Here is a 26,191-nt window from a genome sequence, read left to right on the forward strand (position 1 = left end):
ACAAAAGAAGCCAACCGTTTTGACTTTTTCAATCTGGTTCCTGGGACCGAAGACCGTTTTTGTTTTTTTTTCCCTACTGTTCTTCTACTTCTTCTTTCGTTTGTAGAATTCTGCAGTCTAATTATTTCTCTCTCTTTTTTTTTATTGTTGTTATTGGGGTTTTTTTGGGGGGTGGGCAAAGATGTATTTTGATTACTTTTTTTTAAGTCCTTTTTTTTGTTTTTAATTTAAAATGTAAATAGGTTGGTAGGCCAAACGGTGTTAATTGTAATAATGTAGTGACTTCACAGGGTTTTCAATTAATGCTTTCCTGTACTGATTCCAACCACATCAGTATTAACTGAGAGTGCAGCGTGGCGAAACACTTAATGGTATTTCCTTTCATGGGGTAGGTAATTTAAGATTTATTTTCCCCCCCCTGTGGAAAAATAGGGGCACAGTCGAAAGGCTTGCCCAGCTAGTACCAAGAGCATGAAGGGAAGGCATCAAATGTGTTTTGAATTATTTTGTAACCGGAAGGGAGTTTGGGAGACGACAAGTGATGCCCAAAACAGAAACCTCCAAATCATTTGAGGGGTGCTCCAAAATTACTGACTTCTGAATCTTGGATGAGCGTGGTAGGTTGTGGGATGGCTAAACTCATGCAGCGGTTTTGAAATGAAGTTTGTAGTTAAGCTGCCCCCAAATGGAGCAGACTCCATTTTCGAGCATCCCACTTCTGAAAACACTTGCCTTGTCCATTGAAGAAAAAGAGAAATGAGAAAATGAAGTGTAGTTATATCCTCAATTCTCGCTCATAAGCGAGAAGCAACTTCTAGCAATTCCCACAGCAACCATGGTCTTCTCTGTAGCAGGCGTATCTTTAACTTTGGCATATGGACTTCAACTCCCAGAATTCCCCCAGCCAGCCATGCATGGCTGGCTGGGGAATTCTGGGAGTTGAAGTCCACAGGCCTTAAAAGTTGCCAAGCTTGGATACCCTCCCCATTCTACAGCAAGGATCATAGGATTTGCTGTGATGGAAAAAGTGTCTTTTTTCTCCCCCCAAAACAGGGTTTATTTTTTAGGGGTGACTTTTTCAGCCTCCAAGTTTGTAGTCTTAATTCTTGAACAGAGACAGTATTTTTTTTTTAAAATTACCTACAAAGGCGTAGGACCAGGTTTGTTGATCTTCTGTATTAATCTGCCTTAGAATATCCGACACACTGGATCGGTTTTGCTTTCTCTCTCTTTCATTTTTAAAGGAAGTTGAGAAGTCATTGGTGCATTTTGTTTCTATTCAGTAGTTTTAAATTCCAAGGGAAATGTGGCACTAATGTTAAGGCAGGAGTGGGGGAGCTTTAAGGTGCCCCAATCCGGCCAACTGGCTTTGATTTTTAACCGTGGCTACCTCGGCATTCGACCAAAGCAAGGTGTTTTATCCACTGCCAAGATCTTTTATTTCTCCCTATCAACTTTTAAGATTGCCTTCTGGATCAAAATGGCTTTCCCTTCTGCCTTAGTATGTTCACTAACCCTTCTCCAAGGCTGCCTCTCTGACACCCAAAAGTAAGAAGAAGAAAATCCTTGAATATTTAGTGGAGAATGAAGAGTGGATACAGTACCTCTTGCCTTTGGGATAAGTCTACGCCAGAGGTGTCCAACCTTGGCTATTTTAAGACTTGTGGTCTTCAACTCCCTGAATTCTCCAGCCAGCATGACTGGCTGGGGAATTCTGGGAGTTGAAGTCCACAATTCTTAAAATGGCCATGATTGGACACCCCTAGTCTATGCTGTTACATTCCTAACCTGGATTAATAGGTATGGTTGACCACTAGGGGCAAGTTAGAAGTCCAAGAAGACTTAATCTAACAATTGGGACCATCCTCCTTTGCAAAACTGTAAGTGTTGAATGCTATAGAGCAGGTTCCAGGAATTTTGATTCTCCGTAGACTTTCAAAATTTAGTTGGCCAGCAGGAATCAGGCATCTAGGCCAGGATCTTTGGGGCCAGGATGAAGTTGAGAAGGTCAACTCAACTTGAGCTGCACCATGGTCTTCCCATTTTGCTCTCAGGTCTTGAACTCCACTGAATGGCGAATATGATCAAAGAGTAGCAGAATATGTTAGAGGAGTTATCTATGGCTAGAGAACCTAAGATCCTAGAAGGCCAGCGGTGAGTTAGGATGGCCATTGTCACACAGGATTGTTTGGCGGTGAAGAGGTTTGGGACTGTTGGGCAAAATTATTTAGCACCTACGGGGAAAATTCCTCAAGGTTTGAAATGCCAGTTTGTTGCCTGCAGAGTTTTTTCTGTAGAAACCCAAATGAGTTGGCCATTTAAAGTGGCATAATTTGTACTACAAACCTTCCATCTCTGCCAGAGTTGGCACGGGTCACCAATGTATTTATTACTTTAGTGAACAGGGGTGATGACTTTCAGATCCGAGGAAGGACTATTGGTGGCATGGGATGAGTCCATTAAAATTTCTTCCATTGAAGCTGGGTCAATTAATCCCGGTTAAATTTGTAACAGGTGCAAAATGACTTCTTAAAAAGCAGTGGTCTTATGCTGGTTAGAAACTCTTTCCAAAGAATTTAGAGTCTTTTGGGTCTCAAAAATGCACCAGTGGAATCTCTTTTAACAAACAGGTCTCTGCAAAACACATTGTAAATACCCGAATCGGTTTGTACTAATGTTATTGCATATAACTTTGCTGAGAATGTTTTACATAAATATAAATATATATAAAGTTGTCATTCTGGACAATTTTTGGGCTGGTGTGGACCCCTGCATGGGGGTACAGCTGTGGGGTTATTTTTGTTGTGAATAAAGTATAGTTATTCCTGCAGCTGCCTTCCTTCCTTCCTTCCTTCCTTCCTCCCTCCCTCCCTCCCTCCCTCCTTCCCTTCCTTTCTCTTCCCTTCCTACCTGCCTACTTAGCAATAGCACTTAGGCTTATATACTGCTTCACTGGGCTTTACAGCCCTCTAAGCAGTTTACAGAGTAAATCTGGGTCCTTATTTTAGTGACTGGGAAAGGATGGATGGCTGAGTCAACCTTGAGTCGGTCAGGATCCAACTGCTGGCGGTTGGCAGTTAGACTGCAATACTGCATCCCAACCACTGTGCCACCATGGTCCCTTCCTTCCTTCCTTCCTTCCTTCCTTCCTTCCTTCCTTCCTTCCTTCCTACCTACCTACCTACCTACCTGTCATATGCCACTTTCTCAGAGCTGTTGTAACATCCAACTGTCACTAAGTGAACGGTTGTAAGATGAGGATTACCTGTGATTATATTCATCTTCTTATCTTTAGTACAAGCTCTTGAACATTAGTTAAGAACGATCAAATATTTATTCCCAATCCTTACGGAGTGAGAACCAGGTCTCACTAGGACTTTGAAGACAGATTAGTACACACATCTAAGGAAAATGCACACACAAGTGCAGTTTATTTCCATCTCTATCCTGGTGTGTCGGTTTTGATTGTTTGCTACAGGGGGACGCTAAAGCTGAAGGCCATCAACTTCTGATAGGAGATCTACAGATTAACAAGAGTTGGAAGGGACCTTGTAGGTCATTAGTCCAACCCCCTGCCCAAGCAGGAGACCTTACACCATTTCTGACAGATGTCAGTCCAGTCTCTTCATGAAAGCCTCCAGGAATGGAAGGCAACTTCTGTTCCATTGGTTGATTGTTCTCATTGTCGAGAAATTTCTCCTTATTTCCAGGTTGAATATCTCCTTGTTCAGTTTCCATCCATTATTCCTTGTCTGGCCTTTGAGTGCCTTGGAAAATAGCTTGACCCCTTCCTCCTCTCTGTGGCAGCCCTTCAAATATTGGAAGACTGCTATCATGTCTCCCCTGGTCCTTCTCTTCCCTAGACTAGCCCTGCCCAGTTCCTGCAACTGTTCTTCGTATGTTTTAGCCTCCAGTCTCCTAATCATCCTGGTTGTTCTTCTCTGCACTACTAGAGTCTCAACATCTTTTTTATAGTGTGGTGACCAAACCTGGATGCAATACTCTAGGTGTGGTCTTACTAAGGCTTTATAGAGTGGTATTAGTACTTCCCTTGATCTTGACTGTATCCCTCTGTTAATACAATTTAGGATTGCAATGGCTTTTTTATGGGTGCCGCACACTGCTGGCTCCTATTTAGCTGGTTGTCCACTAAGACTCCAAGATCCTCCTCACAGTTACTGCTATTGAGCCCGGTTTCACCCAGTCTATATGGGTACATTGGATTTTTCTTCCCTAAGTGTAGGACTTTACTTTTCTCTACATTGAATTACATTTTGTTAGAGGTGTATCTTCAGCTGAACATCACATCACAAACCTGGACCTGTTATACCTTGGTCATTGTTTCCATCAGCTGGAGCGGCGTGGTGATCTAGAGGTGGAGCACTCACCTCACAATCATGTTGGGAGTTCGATCCTAGGTAGCGGCAGATATTTCTCTCTCTGGGCACCATAGAATATATCTGCTGTGAACCCTGCATTGGTGTCAGGAAGGGCATCTGGCTAGCAAACACTCAGCTCCATTCAATTGTTCTGACTCCATTCCAATGCAAGAGATTGACAGGGTTGTTAAAAAAAAAAATCCTGCTTCCATCAGCAAATGGGCTCTAGATGGAGGTTGGTCTGGTACATGCATCTAATGATACAACGAACAATATGTGATGGACAGAATACTGTATGAGTTGATGTGGGTGGATGGATGGGTGGATGGATCAAAGAACTGGTCAGTTGCAAGCTACCAACTGACGAAGCCACAGTGCAAAGGAGACTGTTGAGGCTTTGGGGTGAAATGTGTACGTTGCTCTTTCACGAACATTATGTTCCCTCACAAGTTCTTACAAATAAGAACTATGGTTGACAACAGTCTATATTTTTTTGTGTCTGGCTGATTTGTTTCTTTAAAAGGAGGAAAGCAAAGATTTAAGAACAGCTAAATCTTCACGAAAGAACTCCATAAACAACTGCAAAATTGAGACATGGGAAGTTAAAAGCATGGGTAACCGCCGCTTGCTCTTTTCCTTTAAGCAATAAATTCCAGCCAATGGACTCATGATCACATTTCTCCAACCTCGGCACGATCATCTTTCACCAGGGAAAGCTCAACGGAGTAAATCTCTAAAACCCAAGAGATCTCCACCAAATCGTCGGTGGAGGAAGGAAAGGAAGGTCTTTTGAAATTCCTATCCCTGCTGCCGGAAATGAAACCCTGGCTGCCTTAATTCTAATTTAACCACAAGGGAAATAGAACTGAGGACACCAGTTGACAAGATGCTCTTGAAAGGATTAATCCTAAAGAGCCTATAAAATGTTTTGGAACTTAAAAGATTTCTGACAGGAACCCCGAAGGTCCTACAAAATGCGGAGGATGAAAAGCTAGGTGCAGTCTTCATAATGCTGGACTAGAGAACTCTCTTCTAGCTTTCCATACTATCTTTTTCTAATTCTTCTAACTGGAGATGTGTTTTTATTCGACGTTTACATAGAAGAGCCAGTTTGGTTTAATGGTGAAGGTACCAGGAGACTGGCTTCTAGTCCCAGTTTAGGCATGAAAGCTGGCTGGGTGACTTTGGGCCCAATCACCAGGAGACTGGGAGTTCTAGTCCCCATTTAGGCATGGAAGTCAGCTGGGTGATAGGCCAGTCTGTCAACTCAAAAGATACTCCTTTGGTCTTTTTAGCTGCCAGAAAAAGGGAGTGGCAGAAAACAAGGCATTCTTGAAATGCCTAGATATTCACCTCGGTAGTCCAAACTTGTCGGAGCATAAGGTTATTGGAGAACATGATGGATAACTCTTGGAGATGGATGTGTCCCATTGGAGAAGTCACATCCAGGGGGCGGGAAGTGTATGATGTGATTTAGTACCGCTGCACCCAGCCATGCGCCAACATGGCAATTTCTAATAAACCAATTTACTTTTTCTGCGATGTGGCTAGAGACTTGATTTGAATGAGGGTGGATTTGTCAAGAGCCCTGATGCAGTCACTCTCAGCTCATGATGTCAAGCTCAGGGGACAAGCCAGACGGTCAATCCCTGCCTCAACCAATCAACTCAGTTGATTTTTTTTTAAAAAAAGGACCCCACTTGTGGGACGATGATAGGAAGGAAAAAAAAACCCAATGTTTACATAGAGCATTTTTGATCTCCGTCCCCAAAGATTGCTTGGACCGCCGTTCAACTCAACATCTGGGATTCCCTCCTTCAAATAAACCCGCCGTAGATGAAAAAAAAAGGGTCTCAAATCCTGACATTCATTGGGCCCCTTGGGCACGTGTCTCCTGTTGGACCTGAAGCTCTTTCCCAGTGAGATTAAACGAAAGAATGAGACACGAGGCTTTGACTCAAAGCAAGCGGCAGCATTTGGAAGTTCGTACAAGTATTTATTCTGTATATAGTAAAATTAAGAACGTGGTAGGGACGTAATAAATAATCCTCACACTGGGTTTAGGTAGTCATTATAGACCCTGACACGCGATGCTGGTTTAGTCAGGGAGGCTCCAAACATGGCACCTTTTTAAGACTGGTGGGATTTCAAACTTCCAGAACTCAGGATTTGTGTGAGTTGGAAGTCTGCAAGTTTTAAAATTGCCAAGATTCCTGGTTTAGGCTAAGCGGTTTTTACAAGAACAGCTGTGGGGATTTTTTTCCCCCACTGGAAATCTGTTTGATTCAATTGCTCGAGGTCTTGGTCTAAGACCCCCCAGCCATTCTTTTAACTGCAGGAGAAAATATGGATCCGGTTCCAAAGAAGAATTCTGAGGTTGCAGTAGATCTCTTCTATCTGAGGGCTGGACAATCATTTTCATGGGGGAGGAATTATGGTGTGAAATTTCAACCCACAATTCTTCCAGGAGATTTCATTCCCCCAGCTGCCCCCACCGCAAGCTTCTCCCCATGCTCGCATGGTCTGGCCTAGACCAGAGACACTAGCCGTATGGAACGATGTCTTTCTTCCATATGCTCTTAGATTCACCGGCTCTCGGCCGATGCAAAACGAGGATGTAAAATCAAGCTTCCTGCTAGACGTTGGCTGTGAGAAAGACTTAGAACAGCGGTGGCTAACCTTTTTGGGCGCCAAGTGCCAAAATGAGAGCATGCACGCACACTAAAAACCAGAAGAGCTCCCCAACGTGCGTGCATGGAAGTGCCGGAAACCGGAAGCGCCAGAAACCGGAAGCTTAGCTTTCGAACGCGCATGCAAGGATCAACTAGCCGTGGCGCACATGTGCTCTAAGCAAGCTGCTCTTCCGGTTTTCCAAGCGTGTGAAGACCAGCTGGCCGGCAGAAGAGCAACGGGCAACGGCTGGTGTGCCCAGAGAGGTGGCTCTGTGTGACATTTCTGGCATGCGGACTTATAGAACACTGGGCTACGTGTCAATTGTCAAAGTTAGTCCCAGACCTAAACGAGCTTCATGGACCCCCAACCAACCCAAATACTCCAGAGGACATCTACATATCAAACGAAATATGGGGGGAAGGAGGGGGTCTTGTCTAAAGCAGGCAGCCATTGGTTATTTCCAACTGCAGTACTACTAAACAGGTTATTTATAGCCCACCGATTATAAAAGCAAGCAAGCTTAACACGGTTAGGAGGCATCGATCGATGATCTTCCAAAAGGTGCCGAGAGTGCTCTGGAAACATGATTCTGCTTGTAGGCAAGAGGCATTCTTGCCGGGAACAAAAACACTCATTTCGTTGGCTGTCGGGATGTTTTACGGCTGGATCTCCGCAGACTTAAACTGGACGGACTGCTTCTTCTTGGAGAATTCACCCTCCATGGCGCTGGCGGAGGCAGCCTACAAAAGAATGCAGAAAAGAAAGTTAAAAAAGAATGCCCATGGGATCCAGGAGAATTAGCTGAGATCCATCATGAGCCACAGGGGCGCAGTGGTCAGAGCGCAGCGCTGCAGGCTACTTCTGCTGACTGCCGGCTGACTGCAATTTGGCAGTTTAAATCTCACCAGATTGTTGGGGGCAATAGGATGACTCTGTGATCTGCTTAGAGCTGTAAAGCACTGTAAAGTGGTATATAAATCTAAGTGCTATGTGCTAAAGAAGGGAGGGAGGGAGGAGGGAAGGAAGGAAGGAAGGAAGGAAGGAAGGAAGGAAGGAAGGAAGGAAGGGGTTAGAATGCAGTATTGCAGACTGACTCACTGCTCTCTCCATGAGGTTGATCCTGACTGGCTCAAGGTTGACTCAGCCTTCCATCCTTCCAAGGGGGGTAAAATGGGGACCCAGATTGTTGGGGGGTAATAGGGTGTAATCTGCTTAGAGAGAGCTGTAAAGCACTATGAAGCTGTATATAAATCTAAGTGCTATTGCTATTATACGCTAAAACTAGGAGCATAAGATGACCGCATAGCTAAAAGAAATATAAAATTGGGGTTAATAATGATGAGACGGTGGTGGGGGAAGGCTTCTTAGTTTTACTTTTTAAAGTGGAACCCACCCTTAGACACACACACACAACACACACACACAGAGACACACCGATCGTGGGGAAGAAGGAGAGTGCAAAAAGACACGTAAGAGTTTCATTTATACTCACGGTTTATCCGGGGAGTTCAAGCAAATGATCTGATCCTGGGGTTCCTCTTTGACTGCAGGAGGAAAAGAAGAGACATTATAGCGAGGTTGCCAGGTCCACGCTTAAGTTTTTCAAAAAAGGAAAAAGAAAAAAGAAAAGAAAAAACAAGAACGAAATTGGGATTCCACCTGCCTTTACAAGAAGATGATGTGAGGTTCAGGCTAATTTGGCTGACTCCGGCTCCGAAGGTCACGTTGTTAATGGACTCTGGGGAAATAAAAACCCCAAAATGGGCAACCTTGAGTACACGCTGATGGGAAAATCTCAATGTTTATTACATTTATACCTGGCCTTTTCACCAAGGAATGTCACTTAACTAGCTAACCAATTGTGATGGTACAGTGGTTAGAATACAGTACTGCAGGGCTAACTCTGCCCACAGTTCGGCAGTTCAATTCTTCAGTGGCTCAAGGTTGACTCAGCTATTGCTATTTTCCTTCCTTCCTTCCTTCCTTCCTTCCTTCCTCCCTCCCTCCCTCCCCTTCCCTTCCCTTCCCTTCCCTTCCCTTCCCTTCCCTTCCCTCCCTGTGGTTAGAATGCAGTATTGCAATTCAGTATCTGCCAATTGCCAGGAGTTCGATCCTGACCAGCTCAAGTTTGACTCAGCCTTCCATCCTTCCAAGGTGGGTAAAATGAGGACCCAGATTATTGGGGGCAAGAGGCTGACTCTGTAAACCACTTAGAGAGGGCTGGAAACCACTGTTTGGGAACTAAGAATCTCTCTGGAACAGACCAGCTGCTCTTCCTCCAAGCAAGGAAACTTTCAAACCAAAATAGTTTTTTTTAAAAAACACTTACGTTCAGGAGTACTGATCGCGCGGCCTTCCAAGGGTCTGTTGGTAACGGAAGACGGGTGGTTCAGACTGCAAAAGGAAGCTGAGAAAGAAAAAAAGAAAGGAAGACAATGTTAGCCACAGAAAATATCTGCAGTGTGTTAGTTTTGTGCTTAAGGAGGGACTAGAATTCACTGGTACCTGGTGATTAGCTTAAAGCCACCCAGCTGGCTTTCATGACTAGGGTGGGACTAGAATTCACTGATACCTGGTGATTAGCTCAAAGTCATCCAGCAGGCTTTTTTTAAAAAAGCAAACTTTTTTGAATATACAATTAAAATAAACGAACAAACACATACACAACATAGAAAAACAAAGGAAAAAAAATGAATCAAGGGCAATTCCATTATCAACAGTTTGTGGTTCCTTATTTGTTATCATTATTGGCGTCATATTTACAATTAAATCTTAATGCGAGTATATAGTTACTACCGATGTAGCTTAATCTCCTTTACAGTTTAATAATGTTTACTATTATATTATCTATTTTTGTTCTATCCAATCGCACCAACATTCCCAACTCTTGTAATATTCTGATGATTCTTTATCCTTAAGTGCGAGAGTCGATTTATCCATTTCTGCACAGTTTCCTATTTTCCGAATAGTCATTTCCTCTGTTGGACTATAGGCTTGTTTCCAGCATTTTGCAAAAGCTAATCTAGCTGCGGTAAGTATGTGTAATATTATACTGTATATTTAGCTTTTGGGGGAAGTTGTCTATTGAATATCCCTAATAGGAAGAATTCTGGTTTTTAATTCAATCTGCTCAGCTGGTAATTTCCTCCAGCCATTTTTTGATTCTCCGCCAGTAGGCTTTCATGCGTAAAGCGGGACTAGAATTCCCTGCCTCCTGGTGATTAACTCAAAGATACCCAGCTGGCTTTCTTACCTAAGGCAGAACTAGAATTCACTGGCACCTGGTGGTTAGCACAAAGCCGACTTTCATGGCTAAGTCAGGACTAGAACTCCCATTTTCTAGCCTGGAGCCTTAACCACTAGACTCAAGTGGTTGGGGAACAGCTTACCTTTATCGCTTTGTCTGCTCTCCAGAAGCTCCACCCCAGTCCCCATGCTTCTTCCGCGCTTCGCCTTCAGGGCCTCGACGGCTTGCTTAGCGGAGTTGAGGATGGCAACAGTAGTCAGGGACAGATTCCTACGAGGAGAACCAACGGTGCATATGGCTGGCCCTTTCGCCCCCACCCGAGGAGCTTCAAGCATTCCCCCCGCCCCGCCGAGTGGCGGAGACGGTACTTAAATGCTCGGTTGGAAACAGATGAAGCGCTTTTTCGCGCCACACGGGCTGAAAAGGAAGAGGAGGGGTACCTGGCTCTGGGTTTCATGGCTCCCGTCCCAGGAACGGTAAACATTGCAAGGGGCGAGAGAGGAGATCGCAGAGGGGGAGAATTGCTTTGGGTAGGCGGGGAGGCCTTGTCCATCTGATTCCGAGGATGTGAAGTCCTCTCCAAGCTGGAAGACTGTTATTTGAAGGAGAAAACAGAAAGGAGGGTCTAAAGGACCACTGCAACCTCAGTCCTCATGTCGGCTTTGGAAGCCATATTGAGACCAGACGCTTCCACACTGCCACATTCTTGAGCCTGGGAAAATGCGAGGGGCGGAGGGGAAGTTCTTGGAATGTATGTGGTTAGACATAACAACATTTTTCTTCTAAGTTAAGGTCATGTTCTTTCTGCACCTGGGTGAGGGGACATCTCAAGTTGGGACGGGTGGTGATTGGGGCATGTGATGCGATGATGGGTGTAGGGAGTTGGATTTGTAGTTTTTTACTTATTGCAAGGACACCTGGAACTTTCATATTCGGGATTCCCCAGATGGACCAGTTTACTATGCAAAAAAAATCCAGAACTTTTGAGAATATGTCTGTCTCGGAGTTATTGGTTGGAGTGGAGGTTTCCTGGAATGCTGACACCTCGACTTATAGCCATTCACTTAGTGACTGTTCCGAAGTTACGACAGCGCTAAAAAAACGTGACTTGGGACCGTTTTTCACACCTACGGCCGTCGTGGCGTCGCCATGGCCGCGGGATCAAAATTCAGGTGCTTGGCAACGGACTCACATTAAGGATAGAGGCAGCTGTCCCCGGCGGGGGAGAGGGGAGTGTCACACGATGCCCTTTTTGTGACCTTCCCAACGAGCCAAATCAATTGCGGAAGCCAGATTCACTTAACAACCAGGTGTAAGGATTCCGGCCGTTACTCCAATTAAATTCTGAGTCTCGAGCCAAACTTCCAAAACTTCAAAAGGATTTGTTGGGAGTTCACATGCCAGCGTTGCCTGGGTGCAGCTGACTCTGAGACACATCATTCATTGTCACCCTTGACCCTGGTTTACCCCCAACCCCCTAGGTGTGTCATAATTCATATTCTCCAATGGGACACCTCCAGAGCCCAGAGTCATCAATCATGCTTTCCAGTTAGAATTTTGCGCGGCGGAAACTTCAGTCACTTAGTGACTATCTTTGAAAACATTTATGGAATGCCCTTTTGGTTTTGCAAGCTGTCCACCGCTTCCCCCCTCCCTTCCTGAAAAGACCAGAGGAATATTTTATGAGTTGACACCGGGTTACTAACTTAACCACTGCAGGGATTCAGGGAACAACCGTGACAAAGCAGGTCGTAAAATGGAGCAAAACTAACTCGCTTAATAGCAACATAAATTGTGCTCAAATGTGATAGTAGGTTGAGGACACCTGCATAACGCTCCTTTCTCTCCACTTCATGGGGAAAACACCCTGAATGGCTTCAGAAGGAGCTCCATGGGACTTGAACCCCTAGCCTGAAAGGGAGATCTGTACCAGCCTGGCCACTGGCGTGTTGTGGCCTTCGTGATCCACGCTCAGCTCCTGGTTTTGCTCAGCCTCCTTCTGCAGCTGCTCCTCGTACTTCTTCATATCGTACTCCAGCTCAGCCGCCAGCTGCTTGTCCAGGGCGAAGAACTCCTTGATTTCATGGCGGTAATCTTGCATCATCTCCTGGAGGGAAGCAAAAATAAAAGCAAGAAGGTTGGAGAGGGTAGGAAGGGGTTTCGCTGGTTGGGTTTTCTGGATGGATTTGAGTCGATTGGTTTAGGTAGAGGTTCCCCTCGCACATACGTGCCAGTCGTTTCCAGCTCTAGGGGGCGCTGCTCATCTCCGTTGCTAAGCTGAAGAGCCAGCGCTGTCCGAAGATGTCTCCGTGGTCATGTGGCCGGCATGACTAAACACCAAAGGCGCACGGAACTGCTGTTACCTTCCCACCAATAGTGGTCCCTATTTTTCTACTTGCATTCTTTTTTACATGCTTTCGAACTGCTCAGTTGGCAGAAGCCGGGACAGGCCATGGGAACTCACTCGGTTATGCAGCGCTAGGGATTCGAACCGCTGAACTGCCGACCTTTCCGATCGACAAGCTCAGCATCTTAGCCACTGAGCAACCACGTCGCTTTTCCTCCTTGATTTATTTAACCCTTGATGGATTGATTGATCTTATATATCCCGCCTTTATTATTTTCATGAACAATTCAAGGTGGCGAACATATCTAAGGTGGCAAACATATCTAAGACTCCTTCTGCCTTCTATTTTCCCCGCACAACCACCCAGGGAATTCTGGGAGTTGAAGTTCACACATGAAGTTGCCAAGGTTGAAAACACTTCTATAGCCAATAGCACGTAGACTTATATGCCACTTCACAGTGCTTTACAGACCTCTCCAAGCGGTTCTACAGAGTCAGCCTCTCGTCCCCAACAATCTGGGTCCTTATTTTACCCACCTTGGAAGGATGGGAGGCTAAGTCAACCTTGAGCCGGTGAGAATTGAACTGCTGGGAGTTGGCAGAATTAGCCTACATTCTAAACACTGTGACAATAAATAAAGTATTGTCTTAGCTCAATCAGGTTGACTATCTCTACACTTCTTTCATGGTGGAACGGGACTCCGTCCAGATGGGATAGCAATATTCACCACAAGCTTCAGGAACGTGCTGCCCCATGACTCAGATTTTAATACAAGTATCCCAGTTGAGAAATGGAGTGGGGTGGTGGCCTAGAGGCGGAGCTCTCGCCTCACAATCAGGAGGCTGCGAGTTCGATCCCTGGTAGAGGTAGATATTTCTCTCTCTGGGCACAATGAGAATATATCTGCTGAACAAAACTCTGCACTGGCAACAGGAAGGGCATCCGGCCAGTTAACAGCCCCATTCCGTTGCCCAGTTGTCCATCCCGCAAGGGATTTATGAGGTGGTTAAAAAGAGACCGATGATGATCCCAGTTGAGAAAGTTTACCCGGAGGTAATTCATGAGGTCCTTCAACGCTGGGAGTTTATTTTGCTCCAACAAGGTCTTTAGCGAAGTGATGATGGGAATGACGTTTTCAATGAAATTCTTCTTTTGGACCTAGAATTCGGATAGAATATGGAAAGATACAGTTAGGCGAAGAGGGCTGCCCGCTCCAAACAATTCAGAGAACGCACCATGAGATGGAGCGCGCGTAGAGATGGGATCAACTTTGGGGTATTTGAGAACATTTCCAGGAATGGTGATTAGGGGACTGGAGGCTAAAACATATAAAGAATGGTTGCAGGAACTGGGCCTGGCTAGTCTATAGTGAAGAGAAGGACCAGGGGAGACAGGAGAACAGTCTTCCAATATCTCAGGGGCTGCCACAAAGAAGCCAAGCTATTCTCCAAAGCAGCTGAGGGCAGGACAAGAGCAACTAGGATGATTAGGGGACTGGAGACTAAAACATACGAAGAACGGTTGCAGAAACTGGGCCTGGCTAGTCTAGGGAAGAGAAGGACCAGAGGAGACAGGATAGCAGTGTGCCAACATTTGAAAGGCTGCCACAGAGAGGAGGAAGGGATCAAGCTATTTCCCAAAGCCCCTGAAGGCCAGACAAGGAACAATGGATGGAAACTGAACAAGGAGAGATTTAATCTGGCAACAAGGAGAAACTTTCTGACAGTGAGAACAACCCATGGAACAGAAGTTGCCCTCGGAAGTTGTGGGAGCGCCATCACTGGAGGCTTACAAGAAGAGATTGGACTGCCATTTGTCAGAAATGGTGTGGGTTCTCTTATTTGGGTGGGGGGTTGGACTAGAAGACCTCCAAGGTCCCTTCCAACGCTGTTATTCTATTTATTTCTATTTTATTTCGCTCTGGGAAAACTAAAAGGAACAACCTACTCCGGGTGGCGTTATTTGCAAGACTCACTTGTGAAATCAGCTTCTTCTGGGCGACCTGCATGACGGCATTGGCCATGGCCAACTCGTCTTCTTCCGGCTGGATGTCTTCTTCCGGTCTGGATCTCATGGCCGAGAGTTTGATCTCCTTGCAGTTCAAGATCTCCAAGGTATCCGAGAGCAGCTGGTTGGCTTCCATATTGAGAGGCAGGATCCCATCCACAAAGCAGGCTACGATCAAATTTTGGAAAAAAGGAGAACGCCAAACATTGCAGCAGGAAGCTATTTCTCTCTCCCTCCTGCCCTGGGATATCTAGGCAACAGAATGAGGCAATTACCTTAAAGGGCTGATCTTTGGTGTTTCAAACTTGGCAAGTTTTAAGACTTGTGGACTTTAACTCCCAGAATTCTTGAGCTAACATGACTGGGGGAGGGATTCTGGGAGAGTTGAAGTCCACACAAGTCTTAAAGCTGTCAAGTTTGAAGACCCCCCTGGGCTAGTTATTTCATTTAGCCGAGCGGCCCTTAAGACTTGGGTTTGTGGTGCCCACGTCTATTATTTTGTGTGTGCAGGTGGTCCTTGAGTTATGACTGTAAGGAGCCTGCCCGTGTGATACCCACGGGATCAACCTAATTTTACAGACCTTTTTGCAAATTAAGCAAATGCAAATATGGGAAGCAAAACTATTGTTTGCTTCTTTTTTTTTTGCAAAACATGGAAATAAACACTGTTTTTGAGCAAAGAAGTCCTAAATCGTAGCCATGTGGCTACTGAGCACTGTAAACGGCCATCAATTCAGGCTGGTTGCTCAGCGTTCCAAAGGTGATCATGTGACTGTGATGGCAGTGGTTGGAACTTCAGGATTAGGGCGTAAGTATCTTTGGATAGCAATAGCACTTAGACTTATATACCGCTTTGTAGTGCTTTTACAGCCCTCTCTAAGTGGTTTACAGAGTCAGCCTATTGCTCCCACAATCTGGGTCCTCATTTTACCAACCTTGGAAGGACGGAGGGCTGAGTCAACCTTGAGCCTGGTGGGATTCAAACTGACAAATTGCAGGCAGCCGGCAGTCAGCAGAAGGAGCCTGCAGTACTGCACTCAACCATTGCGCCACTGAGGCACTTCTTGGATGGTGGTAGGAAGCGCATTGTCACTTCGAATGCTCCCCAAATAAGTGGCTGTAAGCGGAAGTCTACTACTATTTTGGTTCAGGGAGGAAATTTACCACTGACAACTCTGTTTCAAGGAACCCAATGCCTTGGGCGGCCTTGCTCTTGCATAGGAAGAGCTGTGGTGGTGCATTGGTGAGAAGACAGCATTGCAGGCCAACTCTGCCTCCTGCCAACAGTTCGATCCTGACCAGCTCAGATCTGACTCAGCCTTCCAAGGTTGGTAAAATGAGGTAAAATGCTATTTTCCTTCCTTCCTTTCCTCCTTTCTTTCTTCCCATGGCAGTGGTCAGCGTGCAGTATTGCAAACTAATTCTGCCCACTGTCAGCAGTTCAATTCTGACCAGCTCAGATCTGACTCAGCCTTCCAACCTTCCGAGGTCGGTAAAATGAGGCAAAATGCTATTTTTCCTTCCTTCCTTCCCTCCCTCTCTTCTTCCCTTCTAACGGCTCAGATCTGACTCAGCCTTACACCCTTCCGAGAGTCGGTAAATGCTATTTTCCTCTCTTCCTTCCGTCCTTTCCTTTCTTCTTTCCTTCGTAGTGGTCAGAGATGCAGTATTGCAGTCTGACTCTGCCCACTGTCAGCAGTTTGATTGTGACCGGCTTGAAGTTGACTCAGCCTTCCATCCTTCTGAGGTTGGCAAAATGAGGACCCAGATTGTTGGGGGCAAGAGGCTGACTCCGTAAACCCCTTAGAGAGGGCTGTAAAAGCACTGTGAAACGGTATACAAGTCTTTCGTGCCATATCGGCTTTGAAATCATATCAGGGGAATTATCAGTCACCGAGGATTGACCTCCCAGCTCTTCTTTTGAGAAAAGGCAAGAAACCCGCAGCGAGGCACGGTTCCTTTCTGCAAAGCGTGGCCGCTTTGGAAAAGGCCTTCTTGTTTCTATCCAGGTGTTTGGGTTTAAACCCTCTAAAGCAGCGGTCTCCTCATTTTTTGCAGGATGGCCGCCCAGCTAGGAGGGAGGGAGGGAGAACAAGGCTGCAGAAGCCAGCACACATGTGCATGCACAGTCCGTGTCCGCCGGCCCTTGGCCCAGTTGTGAATAGGCCACAGCCCCTGCAAGTTGGCTGTGGGGATTGGCGACCGCTGGTCTAAAGCTTCAGCCATACCCAGGACGTTCTGGCTGATTTTGGAGGTGATGTTGAATCGCTGTTCGTCAGTGAAATGCTCCAGGAGGAACTTGTAGATTTGCATCCGGGGCCCTTTGTTGGCTTTGCCTTTCAGGGAAAAGAGGCTCTTCTCCCTGTTGCAAGAGAAAAAGAAAAAAAACCCAGGAGAGAAGTGGAGTTGACAAAGACACGCAAAGAGACACTCCCTGGAGTAACCAGCCCTTGTCATTGTTCAAAGGAGGGCAGGAGAGAGTAATTAAATACGCAGGGAGGGAACACGTTCGGTGTATTAAATTCCATCTCAATTCAGCTGGCCCCACCAATTCTTAAGAGCGTGGCCTGAGGCTCCCTATTCAAAGACCCAACCCTGACTCTCCCCTAAAAAGGACCGTCATCCCTGAGCCTCCTCAAAAGAAAGTGGGAGACGGGGAGTTCTAGTCCCGCCTTAGGCATCAAATGCGGCTGGGTGACTTTGAGCCAATCGCCAGGGGATGGTGAGTTCTGACTTAGCTATGAAAGCTAGTTGGGTGACAACAGAAGTAGAAATTGGAAAAATATTCTTATGTACGTCTTATGTTTAATATATTATTATATTATATACTATTATGTAAGCAAATTAACCCAGACAATACACCATTCGTAAAGCACTTATATATAAGTATATGTTATATTATATACATATATGTTAAGGAAAATATATAAACAAACTGTTTAAAAAAGCTAGTTGGATGACTTTGGGCCAATCAACAAGACTGGGAAGTCCTGCCTTAGCTATGAAACCTAGTTGGGTGACTTTGGGCCAATCACCAGGAGATGTGAGTTCTAGTCCTGCCTTAGCTATGAAAGTTAGTTGGATGACTTTGGGCCAATCAATAGGAGACTGGGAGTTCTAGTCCTGCCTTAGCTATGAAAGCTAGTTGGATGACTTTGGGCCAATCACCAGGAGACTGGGAGTTCTAGTCCTGCCTTAGCTATGAAAGCTAGTTGGGTGACTTTGGGCCAATCACCAGGAGACTGGGAGTTCTAGTCCTGCCTTAGCTATGAAAGCTAGTTGGATGACTTTGGGCCAATCACCAGGAGACTGGGAGTTTTAGTCCTGCCTTAGCTATGAAAGCTAGTTGGGTGACTTTGGGCCAGTCACCAGGAGACTGGGAGTTCTAGTCCTGCCTTAGCTATGAAAGCTAGTTGGGTGACTTTGGGCCAATCACCAGGAGACTGGGAGTTCTAGTCTTGCCTTAGCTATGAAAGCCAATTGGGTGACTTTGGGCCAATCACCAGGAGACTGGGAGTTGTAGACCCACCACAGCCAGGAAAGCCAATTGGGTGACTTTGGCCCAACCCACCTCACAGGGTTGTCGTCGGGGGTGGGAAAACAGGAAGATGAAAATATGTTTGCCACCTCGAGTTATTGGTCAAAGAAATAAAGGCAGGATGCAAATAAACAACATTCACCGACCTTTCGCTCTGGGGGAACTTGTTGTACTTCTCGTGCTTCTCGTAACCGTTGAAATGGAAGATGCATTCGATGAAGTGCTGAGAAAACATGACCGGATTCCTCTTGAGCAGCAGGTGCACCAAGCAGAACTTGACGAAACTGGAGAAGAAGGAAGGCCAATAGAAAAACAGCACTGAATCAAATGCCCGTCTGGGAATCTCCACCTTCTCCTTAAAAACCAGAGAGGTTAGCAACGACGTGCTGTTCTATCCCTATCCCATTTCATTCATTGTCCTATTCCAGTGGTGGCTAATCTTTTTGGGCTCCTGTGCCAAAAATTGTGTGGGCGCTTGCACTCGCGCACCAGCACCCAGAAGGCCATGTGCGCCCCCTCATGCATGCGGTATTTTTTGAATATACTGGAAGTGACGAAACGGGGCTAGTTTTCGGCCTGCAAAGCTTGCGGAAGCCTGCAAAAGCCTTCCTCAAGCCTTTGGGAGGCCGAAAAAGGCCTCAAACTGGCCGAAAATCAGCTGTGAGGCACGTACATGCACAGAGAGGTAAGTTTGCCTGCAGCTCGCGTGCTGGCACAAATGGCTCTGCGTGCCACCTGTGGCATATGTGCCATAAGGTTTGCCATTACAGTTTCATTCCATTCCTATTCATTTTTATTCTATTCTATTCTGTTCTGTTCTGTTCTGTTCTGTTCTGTCCTATCCTGTTCTGTCCCTATCTCATTCCATTCATTGTCCTATTGTATTCCATTCTATTCTGTTCCGTTCCATGTTCCGTTCCGTTCCATTCTACTTCAGTGCGCAAATTTGCTCCATCCAAACCATATGGGATATTATCAGGGAATCCACTATCGCTCAGGGAATCCAATATTACTGGACCTTTGGATGCGAAATCCTGATATATATATATTTTTCCCCCTTTTTAACATGGTCTGCCAGAGCAGCAGCTGCTTAATTTTCCCCTCGTGAAATATCCAAGGGTCGCAGACCCTTCTCTCTACCTTAAGGGTGCTGGCATAACACTAAGCAGGGAATGGCACCCAGTGACACAGAAGCGACATCAAACCGGAGCTGTGTTGAAACACAAGGTTTCTCTCCTTCTCCCAGATCAGAATCTCCTTTGCTTAAAATGATCTTTTAAAAAAATAACAAAAAAACCAGCTTGTTTTCAGTGCCCTTCCCTTTCACAGAACTCTTTAGCAAAAGCTTTCAGGGCTCATCCTACAATTTTCCTTCTAATTATAATCCAGCATAATTAAAGGGAGAAATAACTCCATAGAACAGTAAACACCGTCAGTAATTACAATGTTTGAGGTAATTAACTCGTCACTGACGATAACTAAATCTTATTAAGAACGAGTCTACTTGCTTGAGTCTAAACTCAGAACCTCGATATTTAGAGTATTTTTTTTTTAAAAAAAAAAAAGGAAGAAAGAAAATGAATAATTTTTCCCCTGTTCCCAGCCCAATATGTGGGCTTTTATTGAAAAATATTCCCATTCATAGCTGGGTAGTTTTTACAGATAGTTCCTCAGAGGAGAAGTTCGTGGCTACAGAATTTAAGTTAATCTATATATATAAAAGTGAAATGCTTCTCACGCATCATCACAAAATCTCCAGAACTGTAAAGCCTACAAACTTGAAATTTGGCACGTATGTTCCTCTTGGCTTCTAGGTGCTCCACTAAGAAAGGATTTTTCCAAATGACCATCAGAGAATTAGTATTTCCTATATTATTACTATTAAGATGCTCTGATGCTAAGGAGTTCTACTCCCCCTCCCCACCTGAAAAGAAATCTCTTCCAAATGCAAAACACAAGCAGAGGAATTTTAGTTCCTGAGCAGCAACCAGCTTTAGTACAGAACAGTTGAGCTAAGCCATGCCCAGGCTCCTTGCTGTCTCCTTTCTCACACAGCAAATACTGTTTCAGTTTCCAAACAGCCCTCAACTCCCTCACACATTGACAGGACGCTAGCCAGATGAATACTGATGGATGCTGGTAGGCAGAGGCAGAATTTCCTCCCCGCTTATTTTCCTCCCCCAAAACTAAGCCTGATCACATAGTTTCATAGCAAAGGAGGGATATCCAGCCAGTTATATAAATAAAACTTTCGAAGGGATGAGGGTGAATCTGCAAGAGGAAACCCCAAAATGAAGTAGGGAAGACGGAAAATTAAATCCCGCTGGACTAAAGGTTCATACAGGCAGTCCTCGACTTACGACCACAATCGAGCCCCGCGTTTCAGTCGCTAATTGAGACATTTAAGTGAGTTTTGCCCTCATTGACGTTGCTTGTCAGAAAGTCGCAAAAGGGGATGGCGTGACCCCAGGGACAGGGCGACCATCATAACTGTGAGCCAGTTGTCAGTGACCACAGGGGATGCGTGAAAAAAGGCCATAAGTCACTTTTTTCAGAGCCGTTGTAACTTTGAATGGCCAATAGGAATACCAACGAACCACGATTAGCCTGCATTAATATTTAGCACTAACTCGCATGAAGCCAACTCTGACACACGCCAATAGAAGGGAATGTTTGTAGCTTAGGATTGAACGGTTGCTGTCTGAGCTGACCATTTGGAGGCTTCAGTATTGCCACACTGGAGCTGAGGGATAGGGAGGAGGGAATAGAGATAGCTGGAGTTTTGTAGCCAAAACAAAACACTTTCTCTTGGGAACCAAGGTCATTCCCGCAGGTGGCCGGAGAAAGGAGGAGCGATGTCACCAGGCAACCAGACGGGACCTTGATTGGACCGTGTGACTGACTGACTGGGAAAGGGTGAGAATTAGCCGAAAACTGCGGGAATATTCAGAGTTGGTTTTCACCAACCTGTGCCAATATGATAAGTCCAATCAAACTATTCTTTCTTATTCTTTCTACTTGCCTCGGAGTTCTGCTTGCTGTGGGCATATTATTTGGAACCCTGACACCTGAGTGTAAATGATATCCAAATCAAATCAAAGGCAAGCAAGCCTTGAAATCAGTCTGGAAAACTACAATGTGGTAGTTTCACCATGCTTGACCTTCCTGTGCCCAGGATGGAATTAGGAAATGCCAGCCAGAGAAGTCCTTAGTGAATACACAGGGCTTTGCCTTCCCACCGGGGTTTCCTTTAAAAACCACGGCACATGCCACGGTGGAAAACGCATTCTTCTCCTCTTTCTGTACACGCAGACTCCGGAACCGTTGTTTTTACTGTACTTTGATGCAAGTTTACGCGATGGACTGAAAAGCCCTATAAGGAAGCTGCCTGGTGTTTGTTTAAAGAACAATTCCGAGTATAAATAAAGCAGCAGGTATCAACGCCTCCTGTTCTTTAAGCAAACACCATCAATCTAAACCAGATTTCAGCCAAGCGAAGGCCAAAGAGGTAACGCTGTACTTCCCCCTGCTGGAAAGATATGGGACTAGATCATCCTAAATTCAGGCATTGTGGAGAAACCAAATTAGTTGGCCCCCTGTATCACCATTGTTTTTTAAAAATGGTTTGCTTCTTAAAAGCTTAAAAAATCAGCCTCACTGATCACTCTAGAGAAGACATCTTAAGAATTCATGGTGAGAAGGGAAGGGAGAGTTATGCTGGTTTATGACCGTAATAAATATTTGACTTGATTTAATAAGAGAATGGCTGCTTTCCCTACCACCCTAATGCATGCAAGACTTAATTGAAGAGGAAGGAAGGAAGGAAGGAAGGAAGGAAGGAAGGAAGGAAGGAAGGAAGGAAGGAAGGAAGATAGATCTATATTTCTAAAAACTGCCTGAAGGAGAAAAGGCTTAGCTGGAACCTTCTGCCAGATTTTGGGAAGGAAAGGGAGACACAATCAAGCTTTGAACCAACTACCAACTTCCAAAAGGTCTTCCTTACCTGCCAATTTCTGGATTGGGGTCCACCAGAACGCTGACGAACCTGAAGAAGAGAGAGCCTTTCCATTTCACAAATTCTTCCTAATCAAACCAAAACAGCACAAGAATTAGCCTTTTGGATAGAAAATGTGGATACAGTCTTCCTAATAGATAGATAGATAGATAGATAGATAGATAGATAGATAGATAGATAGATAGATAGATAGATAGATAGATAGATAGATAATGTATATGCATATGTATATGTATGTGTGTATGCATGTATGTATGTATATATGTTTTCTTAAGTTTTCGCGGGTACTTACATGTATGGCATTCGGCTTTGCTCGGGTATGACGTGGGAAAATACCCGAGCAAAGCCGAATGCCATATGTATATGTATTTATTTATTTTGCTCAAAGCTCCAAACAAACCCCAGCATCTTTCCCTTTTCTGCAGTTTTTTCTAGGTTTTCCAGGATGGCATCTTTAAATTAACTGGACAATGGTTGTCCTGAATCCATGCCAGAAAAAGTGAACTCCACGTTTTGCTCCTAATGAAAATGTAGCACCCTGTGATTGGAGATGAAAGGCGAAAGCAGTGTGCTCCGTCCCATTTTTGGGTAGACCAGGTTGCCTTGATAGAAAACAAAAAAACAACTTATATACCGCTTTCCAGTGCTTTCCAGCCCTCTCTAAGCAGTTTACAAAGTCAGCCTCTTGCCCCCAACAATCTGGGTCCTCATTTCACTGAAGCTCAGAAGGTTGGAAGGCTGAGTCAACTTTGAGCCAGTCAGAATCAAACTGCTGGCAGTGAGCAGAGTCAGCCTGCCATACTACATCCTAATCACTAGGAAGGAAGGAAGGAAGGAAGGAAGGAAGGAAGGAAGGAAGGAAGGAAGGAAGGAAGGAAAGGAAGGAAGGAAGATAGCACTGGCATTTAGACTTATATACCACATCACAATACTTTTACAGCCCTCTCTAAGTGGTTTATAGAGTCAGCCTCTTGCCCCCAACAATCTGGGTCCTCATTTTACCGACCTTGGAAGGATGGAAGGCTGAGTCAACCTTGAGCCCGGTGAGATTTGAACTGCAAAATTGCAGTCAGCCGGCAGCCAGCAGAAATAGCCTGCACTCTAACCACTGCACCACTGTGACGTGTAGCCAGCAAAACAAGGAGAGCCTGTGGCTTAGAGGTTAATACATCTACCAAATATGCAAGTATCGTAGGTTCGAATCCCAGAAGGATATGGCTAGCTGATGAGAATGAAATAACTTGAAATAGATCTGTATTAGTGTCCCTTTATTTCTTTGTCGGTAAATATAAATTCAACACTCTGTTCTACGTTTTCCGAGTCGCCCAGTCTAAACAATGAAGAAGCTTAAATTCCGGCCTTCTGCTTTCCCCTCACCTGCAAGAGATTCGTAAGGAGGATGAGCGTCTGTTTCCGTATGAATGGCTCCGGATCCTTCAGGCACACGGCAATGTCGGGAATGTACCTGTCCACCATGGTGGTGTAGCGGACGCAGAGGTCGCACATCACAATCACCACATTGTTGCGGACGGCCACGTCCTTGGACACCTCCAGTTCGCGAGCCAAGGCCGCGATGCACTTCTTCGCCAGGTCCTCATGTTGCAGGCATAGCTTTCCTGCCGTAAAGGGACGCAGCAAAATGAGAAGGCTGTGATTCTTTCTGGTCTGGAAATGGCAGGGAGAGCAAAAAAAAACAAAAAAAAAAAAACCAGAAACGGGGAAAGCGGAAAAGGAGAATCTTGGGACAGATCTGGAATACCAGAGTCCCAGTTTGATTGTTAAGGCTACAGCTCCGGGGCCGCTAGTTTTCTCCTGACCACATCGTATCACTGGATTTCGAAACGTCACGGAATATTTGCCTTGGACGGCCTTTGGCAAGGCTTTGCTACTGTCGAGAAAACCTGTAGGCCTTTTGTGACCACTTTCTTTTATCCCCCTGCAATAGAGGCGGGCAATCATTAAATCCATTCCACACAGACCCAGTATTCCTTCTTCCTCCTATTTTACTCACAACCGTGTGACGTGAGCTGCTGAGAGAGAGAGCGCGCGACTGGCCCCAAATCACCCAGGTAGATCTTATGCCTACGGCAGAACTAGAACTCCCAGTCTCTTGGTGTTTCGCCCCAAGTCACCCAGCTGGCTTTTACGCCTAAAGCGGGACAAGAACTCAGGGTCTCCGGGTAATTGGGCCCAAGTCACCCAGCTGCCTTTCAGGCCCAAAGTCATCTAGCAAGCTTTCATGTCTAAGGTGGCATAGGAACTCACCAGACGCTATTATTTCGTATTTTGGGAGGGATAAGAAATCATTAGTTCAACTAAATTTGAGAGAAGAGGAGAGGAGGGAAAAGGAAGAAAAAGAGAGGAGGAGAGGAGAGGAGAAGGAGAGGAGAGGGAGAGGAAAGGAGAGGAGAGAGGGAGAGGAGAAGAGGGGAAGGAGAGGAGAGGAAGGGAGAGAAGAGAGGGAGAGGAGAAGAGGGGAAGGAGAGAAGAGGAAGGGAGAGGAGAGGAGAGAAGGGAGAGGATAAGAAGAGGAGGGGAAGGAGAGGAGAGGAAGGGAGAGGAGAGAAAGGAGAGGAGAGAAGGGAGAGGAGAGAGGGAGAGGAGAAGAGGAGAAGGAGAGAGAGAGAAAGGAGAGGAGAGAAGGGAGAGGAGAGGAGAAGAGGGGAAGGAGAGGAGAGAAGGGAGAGGAGAGGAGAAGAGGGGAAGGAGAGGAGAGAAAGGAGAGGAGAGAAGGGAGAGGAGAGGAGAAGAGGGGAAGGAGAGGAGAGGAAGGGAGAGGAGAGAGGGAGAGGAGGAGAAGGAGAGGAGAGAAAGGAGAGGAGAGAAGGGAGAGGAGAGGAGAAGAGGGGAAGGAGAGGAGAGAAGGGAGAGGAGAGGAGAAGAGGGGAAGGAGAGGAGAGAAAGGAGAGGAGAGAAGGGAGAGGAGAGGAGAAGAGGGGAGGAAGGAGAGGAGAGGAAGGGAGAGGAGAGAGGGAGAGGAGAAGAGGAGAAGGAGAGGAGAGAAAGGAGAGGAGAGAAGGGAGAGGAGAGGAGAAGAGGGGAAGGAGAGGAGAGGAAGGGAGAGGAGAGGAGAAGGAGAGGAGAGGAGAAGAGGGAAGGAGAGGAGGGGAAGGAGAGGAGAGGAAGGGAGAGGAGAGAAGGGAGAGGAGAGGAGAAGAGGGGAAGGAGAGGAGAGGAAGGGAGAGGAGAGGAGAAGAGGGGAAGGAGAGGAGAGAGAGGAGAGGAGAAGAGGAGAAGGAGAGGAGAGAAAGGAGAGGAGAGAAGGGAGAGGAGAGGAGAGAGGGGAAGGAGAGGAGAGGAAGGGAGAGGAGAGGAGAGGAAGGGAGAGAAGAGAGAGGGGAGGAGAGGAGGGGAAGGGAGAAGAGAGGAGAGGAAGGGAGAGGAGAAGGAGAGGAGAGGAAGGGAGAGGAGTGAAGAAGGTGAGAGGAAAGGACACCAAACACAGAACCTTATACTAATAGTCTTACTGTCTATTATCTTCATTCCACCATGGACTTAGATGAAATAGAACCACCGAGGACAAAATGCTTTAGATAGGCAAACAGGCTGTGTCCGCGGGTGTTAGGGAAAAAGAAAGGAGGGCATATGGCGAGCCTTCTCCCCTCTCCCAGCCCCTCCGACCCAAAGCGCCTAGGTGTCCTACCCAGAGTAATGAATGCATGTGCTCGGACTGGAGAAGGCATCGTGGACCCTCGGAATTGTGACAACGGTTGGGATGCTGGAAGGTCCTCATTCTCCGCAGGGCTGGACACTAGAAAACGACACACACGCACACACACACACAAAATAAGGAAGGACTTCCAAGTAGGAGGCCGTTCCCTCTGCAGGGGGTCCCTCCAAAGGAGGAGGAAGAGCTTACAATGTTCCATGTTGTCAGGACTAGCCAAGAGGGATTGGGTCAGCAAGAAGATGCGCTTGTCCACTTTGGCCGGACAGAGCTGCGCAATCTCACCCAAGGTGAAGAGGTGCCTCACCTGCCGAACA

General features: G+C 46.0%; 1 protein-coding gene across 1 annotated transcript in view; it reads right to left on the reverse strand.

The window, feature by feature from the left end:
- Positions 1 to 6,354: 6,354 nt before the first annotated feature.
- The window catches only part of NCAPD3 (non-SMC condensin II complex subunit D3), a 60,017-nt gene continuing 40,180 nt past the window's right edge, over positions 6,355 to 26,191 (reverse strand). Inside the window, exons 21-35 of the mRNA XM_087939125.1 lie at positions 26,067 to 26,181; positions 25,851 to 25,958; positions 23,585 to 23,823; positions 22,196 to 22,275; positions 18,339 to 18,476; positions 16,883 to 17,016; positions 14,623 to 14,822; positions 13,695 to 13,805; positions 12,230 to 12,406; positions 10,740 to 10,891; positions 10,442 to 10,569; positions 9,382 to 9,459; positions 8,716 to 8,790; positions 8,545 to 8,596; positions 6,355 to 7,792 (exon numbers count right to left, since the gene is read on the reverse strand). Coding sequence (XP_087795251.1) covers positions 7,684 to 7,792; positions 8,545 to 8,596; positions 8,716 to 8,790; positions 9,382 to 9,459; positions 10,442 to 10,569; positions 10,740 to 10,891; positions 12,230 to 12,406; positions 13,695 to 13,805; positions 14,623 to 14,822; positions 16,883 to 17,016; positions 18,339 to 18,476; positions 22,196 to 22,275; positions 23,585 to 23,823; positions 25,851 to 25,958; positions 26,067 to 26,181 — 1,896 coding nt within the window. The 3' untranslated portion in view covers positions 6,355 to 7,683. The remainder of the gene's footprint in view (positions 7,793 to 8,544; positions 8,597 to 8,715; positions 8,791 to 9,381; positions 9,460 to 10,441; positions 10,570 to 10,739; positions 10,892 to 12,229; positions 12,407 to 13,694; positions 13,806 to 14,622; positions 14,823 to 16,882; positions 17,017 to 18,338; positions 18,477 to 22,195; positions 22,276 to 23,584; positions 23,824 to 25,850; positions 25,959 to 26,066; positions 26,182 to 26,191) is intronic.

The sequence above is a fragment of the Pseudonaja textilis genome, chromosome 9 (genome assembly GCF_049901715.1).
Source record: "Pseudonaja textilis isolate UNSWEBS1 chromosome 9, rPseTex1.2, whole genome shotgun sequence".
NCBI lineage: Eukaryota > Metazoa > Chordata > Lepidosauria > Squamata > Elapidae > Pseudonaja > Pseudonaja textilis.